This window comes from Aspergillus pseudotamarii, assembly GCF_009193445.1.
Source record: "Aspergillus pseudotamarii strain CBS 117625 unplaced genomic scaffold BDV38scaffold_169, whole genome shotgun sequence".
NCBI classification, from domain to species: Eukaryota; Fungi; Ascomycota; class Eurotiomycetes; order Eurotiales; family Aspergillaceae; genus Aspergillus; species Aspergillus pseudotamarii.
In genome coordinates, this window is record NW_022475183.1 from 1,622 (window position 1) to 9,000 (window position 7,379).

Sequence of the window (7,379 nt, forward strand, 5' to 3'; positions counted from 1 at the left end):
TCAGTGCATACACAGTTGAACATAGTTCTCCACTGGAGGTTCAACACTGGGACACTAGAGCATGATTTCCAAAGTCATTAGTACCTGGATGAACCCCTTAGCAAAAGAAAACAAGTGAAAGCTTTGGATCTACATAGGCCCACAGGGCATAATGATGTCTACCAGTAAAACATTATTTTTACGGGGAAGCGTTAGGTTATGTACATCGTTGGAAACCTTACAGATCGGCTTCCCAACTTTAAATTTACCAAGTCAAACATATGTTTGTATTACCTACCGGTTCAGAGTAAGAGTACCTACCCATCGTCACACTGAGGCTGAGCAGCTGTTTTCAGGTGGGTTATTGATATCGATACTGTGTAAGTAACCTGATAGAAATCACTGTTGCCCCTTTACAACGAAAGGATACATATCTGTTATGACTTAATAGGTGAATAATGAGGATACTTCAAATATCTATTGAGATGATGTTCTTGGTATTCATCTAGTATAGACGTGAATAAAGATTGGCTGTTGGAACCTAAAGAGAAAAGGTAAAAGGAAAAAACAAAAAAAAAAATATGGTAAGCTCTTTGTCACATACTCCTCCGTACTACTACGATCTGTATTGATTTCGTGCATTTCTGATATATCACTATTTAGTTATTGTGCATGATTCTGGATTTCTGTTTCAATTCATGTCAAATCTACCCAACTAGTTCCTTAGTCTTAAGTCGATATCAAGCCCGATCAGAAATAATTAGAATGGTGTGCCGCCACCCAGTTGGTGTGGGAAGTTTGAGCCTGAAAATAGAACACGGAGTCTCACTTGATTGGATACATATTCTTGTAGAGGCAGTAGTACTAGCCGATGTCAACCACTTACTCCTCCAAAGCGAGCACTAGCAGATTCTTTGACCACACTTTGCAAAGGTCATGTGAGGTACCGGAATTTCCACCCAGTACCACCATCCAACATCGTGCTGTTTACTCTGTAGTCTAATTATTGAGCACTACTAGAATCTAATAGCCTGCTGAGGTTTTACAATTTTAACCTTGATTTTTGAGAAGGGAGGGGCAAATCATCCTGAAAAGAAACCTGGACAGAAGCATCATTGGCTGTGTCTTCCAAGTCGCCGGGGTTTAAACCAAATCTAGTTTAGGGTTACGGAGCCTGGGGAAACAACGCCCAATGAAGGGGGCGGTCAGGCGAGAGGAGTCTGTGGTGAGGTAACCCTTATAATGATCCCGCGACTTAATTCTATTGGGCCCAAGCTGGATCTAGCCCCGACCGATTGCCCCTAGCGACGCTGCAAGCACATGGATGGCAGTTATTTGTGTACACTAATGAAAGGTTGCCCGTGGTCACTGTCCAACTTGTCTTTTGATAATCCTTCCGACTTGTCCTCAGCAAATCCCTATCTGATCTAGTCTGATTACCCCTTTTACCACTCTCGCTTTACCACTTAATCTTCATCGAATAATAAATCTGCAGTGTGTGGTCGGACTCTGCTTCTTGGCTTCGGCCGAGGACGCCTGTAGCTAGTACTAGTACTAGTAGTAGCAGTATGTATGTACTCCGTATGCGCAATATGCCTATCCTATGGACGGATAAAAATTAAATTAAAAACCAAAACAATAACACAACAGATAGCACTATCGCCTCCTACAAATTACCGGGTCCGGCAGGTACCTTTCAGGACTAATAGCATTGTGGTTAGACAGTGTCTGGCCTGAGGTGGTATTGTTTCCCTTAAATGTACCACCAGGTGATCAGCCTTTGCTCCGCACCGTCTCAGGTTATTGTCCCGCAGATTTCATTTCTCTTCCCTTTACTTCCCACTTCCAACACCACTCTTTATTCACATCGCTCGCTTATTTGGATCGTCGGGGGTGTAGCCGCTTGATTTGTATTTTACGACTCGTTCTTCGAAGTTGTTCGCTCGCTCTGTTTACTGACAGTCTCGTATTCGCACGGTTCGCTGGTAATTCGAATCTACCTGCGCCCATACCACATTGGAATCCGCGATCGCTTCTCAGGCAATTTCCTCGCATTCCTTTCGTGTCGCTGCTCCGTTCCCGATATTCGTCGATCCCTGCGGTTAGCCTAGGAAGCTGGGCCTTGCGTCACAACACCCGTCGCATCGATTTACTACTTGTCTATGCGAAGATCCAGTCAGTCAACATCGGTTTGGTAAAAACAAAAAAACTATCGCCGTCTATGCTCGCTTCAATCTAACGGTGAGTGTGTCCTGATGCGCATCCCACCATCCGTCCGGAGCCTACAATTGCCCAAATCTTGCCATGCTCACACTTTAGTTCCTTAGAAGCGTCATGTCTTTGCCGCAACGGCCGGGAAAGGCCTCCCCGCGACGAGAAGAAGTCCACTCGGCTTTCCGGGAATCATCGCGCAGAAGACGACGAGACAGTGAGACGGGAGGTCTCACTGATACTCTATCGAGCCCAACATCACACCGCCATCATCATCACCGACGCCATCGCTCGCACAGCTCTCGGAGAAAGAAAGATGTTGACGAAGAAAGAGGCGATACGGGCGAGGGGGTTAGGCGCAAAAAGAGCTTTGTCAAGCCGGAGCGCAGTCGCATCGATCAAGACCATCCCAACTACCACTACCGCCAACGGTCACAAAACATGCCCACCTACCCATCGGCGACAGGACATGAGCCATTAATGAGTGGAGATGGTGAGGTTGATACGAACAGTTCTCGCAGTATGGATAGGGCCAAAGAAGGGGTATATGGTGAGCATGGGACTATCAACAAGCCCATGGAGCGGGCTCCGAGTCAGCATCGGTCCAAGAAAAGGAGGCACTCTCGGAAGATCTCGAAGAAGGCATCTGCACAGGAAAGGAGACGACAAAAGGCGCTAGAACAAGTCCGTCCCCCAAGTTTATGGAGCACGTATTGCGCAATAATTACATTCTGGGCACCGGATTTTATCCTTCGGTGCTTTGGAATGCCGCAAAAAGCGCAGCGGAGTGCGTGGCGCGAGAAGATCGGGCTCATTAGTATTATCCTGCTCATAGGAGCGTTCGTCGGATTTTTGACTTTCGGATTTACAGCCACTGTATGCGGTACCCCCCCAGTAAGGCTAAAGGTCAATCATGTCACCAAAGGCTACATGATCTTCCATGGGAAAGCCTACGACTTATCTAAATCGAAGCACCCCGCAGCTGCCGGAATTCCAGGTAGCTCCAATGTCCTCTATGACCTACCCGATAAGTATGGTGGCCAAGATGGGAGTTTCTTTTTCCAACAAGTAAACGGAGCCTGTAAGGGTCTAATCACACTTGCGGACGGATCTGATGTGCCTACCAACTCAAATGGTGACCTGGCATGGTATTTCCCATGCACGGCGTTCAACCAGGATGGCTCATCTGAGCCCAACTATACGGAGCCTTACTACAAGGGATGGGCCTGCCACACGTCAGGGAAGGCGCGGAAGTCGTTTTACAGCCTGGGAAGCTCCGGAGACGTATATTACACATGGGAGGACACGAAAAACAAAAGTAGAAACCTGGCGGTCTACTCTGGAAACGTGCTGGATCTTGATCTCTTGCGGTGGTTCAACACTGATCAGGTCAAATACCCCGCCAAATTTGATCAGCTTCGCACAAATCCGGATGTACGCGGCGTTGACCTTACATATTACCTTCAGACTGGGGAAGAGAAGAAGATAGGCAAATGCCTCTCCCAAATCATCAAGGTCGGCAGTATCGATACTGACACAGTCGGGTGTATTGCCTCTAAAGTGGTTCTTTATGTGTCATTGGTCTTCATCTTATCCATTGTTATTGTCAAATTCGCATTTGCCTTGATCTTCCAGTGGTTCCTTGCCCCAAGGCTCGCCGCCCAGAAGACAAGCATGAGCTCCGATCCCAGGAGACGTAATCAGCAAATTGAAGACTGGTCGAATGACATCTATCGGCCAGGCCCTCGCCTGACCGATCCCACGGACCGCCCCAATAAAAGGGCCAGTTTCCTACCAACAACTTCCAGGTTTTCGAGCCCTTACACGGTGAGCAATGGCGGGAAACAACGCCCTCAATGGGTAACCATGGCGAGCCAGAACTCCACCAGCCGGTTAGTTCCTGGCGGTGGCTCCATGTACAGGCTGAGCCACAATGGCAGCGGTGGCACCTTAAGTGCAGATGCTTCTCGCCAGAATCCCACGGCCAGTCGAACGAGCTTAGTGCAAGACTCCCGCTATTCCACTGCCGTTGCCGACTCTGACGGCGTTGCAGCGGGTGGGTACATCCATGAAGCCGTAGTTCCTCAACCGCCGCCCGAATGGCAGCCCTACGGCTTTCCTTTGGCCCATGCTCTGTGTTTGGTTACTTGTTATTCGGAAGGTGAAGACGGAATCCGTACCACCCTTGATTCCATCGCGATGACCGATTATCCTAACAGCCACAAGACCATTATTGTCATTTGTGACGGTATGATCAAGGGAAAAGGTGAGGAGTTTTCCACTCCCGAAATTGTGCTTCGCATGATGCGCGATCCGGTTGTTCCCATGGATGAGGTCCAGCCGTTCTCCTACGTAGCAGTGGCAACCGGCTCCAAGCGACACAACATGGCAAAAGTCTATGCTGGCTTCTATGACTACGGGGAGACGTCCATCATCCCACCGGAGAAACAGCAGCGTGTTCCAATGATGATCGTTGTGAAAGGTGGAACGCCATCCGAAGCAAAACAATCCAAGCCGGGGAACCGCGGTAAACGAGACAGTCAAATTATTCTGATGTCTTTCTTGCAGAAAGTGATGTTTGATGAAAGGATGACCGAACTTGAATTTGAAATGTTCAACGGCCTCTTACATGTAACCGGCATACCCCCAGACTTTTATGAAGTTGTGCTCATGGTCGACGCCGACACGAAGGTCTTCCCGGACAGTTTAACGCACATGATCTCCGCTATGGTTAAGGATCCAGAGGTCATGGGTCTCTGTGGTGAAACTAAGATCGCTAACAAGACGGACAGTTGGGTGACTATGATTCAAGTGTTCGAGTATGTACACCCTCCCTTTCGTCTCTATGCCCTTCCTGACTCTTGTACCAGGTACTTCATTTCCCATCATCAGTCCAAATCGTTCGAATCCGTCTTTGGTGGTGTGACCTGTCTCCCCGGGTGTTTCTCCATGTATCGGATTAAAGCACCGAAAGGAGGCCAGAACTACTGGGTGCCGATTCTTGCCAATCCCGACGTGGTGGAACATTATTCAGAAAATGTAGTGGACACTCTGCACAAAAAGAATCTGCTTCTACTAGGAGAGGATCGGTACTTGTCAACTCTGATGCTTCGCACTTTCCCCAAGCGGAAACAGATCTTTGTGCCCCAGGCTGTTTGCAAAACCCAAGTGCCCGACAAGTTCATGGTCCTTCTCTCTCAGCGTCGTCGCTGGATCAATAGTACGGTTCATAACCTAATGGAGCTGGTTCTGGTGCGAGACTTGTGCGGAACGTTCTGCTTCAGTATGCAATTCGTCATCTTCATCGAGCTGATTGGAACACTGGTCCTTCCTGCGGCTATCGCGTTTACCTTCTACGTGGTCATATCGTCTATTGTCAAGAAGCCGGTGCAGGTCATCCCGCTGGTCCTGCTGGCCCTCATTCTGGGACTTCCCGGTGTGCTCATTGTCGTCACCGCCCACCGGTTGGTCTACGTCTTGTGGATGTTGATCTATCTCATCTCCCTGCCTATCTGGAACTTTGTTCTTCCGACCTACTCGTACTGGAAGTTTGACGACTTTAGTTGGGGTGACACGCGGAAGACTGCTGGGGAGAAGGACAAGGGACACGATGCTGGGGAAGGAGAATTCGACAGTAGTAAGATCACAATGAAGCGGTGGCGAGATTTCGAGAAAGGTATGTGTGTGTATCTCGAGGAGACCCTCCAGTTCTATAGTAGCTGACATGATCGGTAGACCGCCGGCTTCGCATGCAGGCCGCCTGGGGACAGCCTCCGTTGGGAGGATATCCTACGCGTTACGAAGAATACTCCGATTACTAGTATATAGGGGGGATATGTGCCATATGTTTCTAGATGTTGGTCACGAGCGATTCGATTAACTTGTGTATTACGTTTCTCTTTTCTTCCTTTCTAATTCTTTGTGCCTTTTTACTCTTTTTTGGCTCACTCGGACGGCGTCTAGAAAAGATTTTTGTATAGCTTCCCGCAAAGGGTAAGGACCGTACACTAGTGTTCTTGGAGATACACCGTCTTGCCAGGATGGTTGGATTCTGATCTGATTGTGAGAGTATTGAGCTTTGATGTATTTTTGAGCGAGACCAGCGATGGAGCATATAATGAATGGACACGACTGATGAGAGATGGGAAGGATGACCTCGTCCGTTTTTAATGTCACAACGAACCTTCGAGGGTAAAAAGAGGGAGTAGTTTTTATTTTTATTTTTACTTTATTTATTTTATTTAATTTAATTTGATTTGATTTGATTCTATTTTATATTTCGTTTTGGAAGAACAAAAGAAATGCAATTACATTACTAAGACAAAATGCAACGACAGAAAAAGCAACGATGAAAGCGAAGCGGCAATCATAATCACATTTCTTGCATGTCAGATCTTAGCAGGATTCCCGAAGAATGACCCTTGCCACAGCTGCCGATGAAACTCTCGTGTCAATTCTGACGGTTCGGGTTGCTTTTGCCACCACGGTACCACTCCGGAAAAGGTTGTTGGGGGATGCTCAGACCCTTTTCTTTGGTTTTCGAGTTTCGAGACCTTTGGCTGGTTTTGTGAGCACACGTTCCCCCTTTGAACTTCCTTTTTGCTTTTGCGGATCATCCCGTCCATGTGACGGCTCATGCACGTTCCTTTCTTTTCGGTATTTGGTAAGATTTCTCTGTCTCTCTCTTGTTCTCTGGTCTCATTCTTCGCTTTCCACTCCACTCTCATCATGGACCCCTCACTCACTCCACTTGTACATACTTTTCATTAATCAATCATGTATTCCCGGTTCGTATGACTGATGCATCCCTACCGACATCATCTGTTCTTGACTGGACTTCTTTGCGTACTCCATCAAAGTACTTAATAATATATATATCTATATATATATATCTCTCTCTCTCTTTTTCTGATATCTTCAAAAAGGCTGGAAACTAACTCCGATCGGCGATACTGACTTTGTGGTTCAGCCCTTCCAGAAGGTGGTTGAATAACCGTCAAGAAAAAAAAGAAAAGAGAACGATCAGGGGAATAAAAGGCAAATAGGAAGACGCTGTGATTGTGTTACTCTCATATTTGACTATCATCATATCTATCCCCTTCCTTTTTGGGGGGACTTGCTTTTCTCGTGGGTTTCTTTTTTCTTTTCTTTTCTTTTCTCTTTTCTTTTCTTTTCTTTTTTTTTTTTTT

The 7,379-nt window shown here is 47.1% G+C and overlaps 2 protein-coding genes across 2 annotated transcripts; both read left to right on the forward strand.

Annotated features, from left to right (window-relative positions):
• Positions 1–2,313: 2,313 nt before the first annotated feature.
• chsF (chitin synthase CHS3) lies at positions 2,314–6,011 on the forward strand (the record flags this gene model as incomplete). The annotated part of the gene is made up of 3 exons (XM_032061235.1): positions 2,314–5,009; positions 5,061–5,866; positions 5,926–6,011. 3 exons carry the CDS (start codon positions 2,314–2,316, stop codon positions 6,009–6,011), a joined length of 3,588 nt encoding a protein of 1,195 aa, XP_031906743.1.
• A 443-nt stretch (positions 6,012–6,454) lies between these two features.
• On the forward strand, positions 6,455–7,232 carry BDV38DRAFT_53314 (uncharacterized protein). Its single transcript, XM_032063502.1, has 2 exons — positions 6,455–6,853; positions 7,160–7,232. Exons 1-2 carry the CDS (start codon positions 6,605–6,607, stop codon positions 7,181–7,183), a joined length of 273 nt encoding a protein of 90 aa, XP_031906744.1. The 5' UTR covers positions 6,455–6,604; the 3' UTR covers positions 7,184–7,232.
• The last annotated feature ends 147 nt before the right edge of the window (positions 7,233–7,379 follow it).

What these genes read in the sequence shown, in the direction of transcription:
- BDV38DRAFT_53314 (XM_032063502.1), top strand. Translation starts at nt 6,605, where the DNA reads ATGACCCTTGCCACAGCTGCCGATGAAACTCTCGTGTCAATTCTGACG. An exon ending in TCCTTTCTTTTCGGTATTTG is followed by an intron (nt 6,854 to 7,159) that starts GTAAGATTTCTC and finishes TTTGTGGTTCAG; the next exon opens with CCCTTCCAGAAGGTGGTTGA.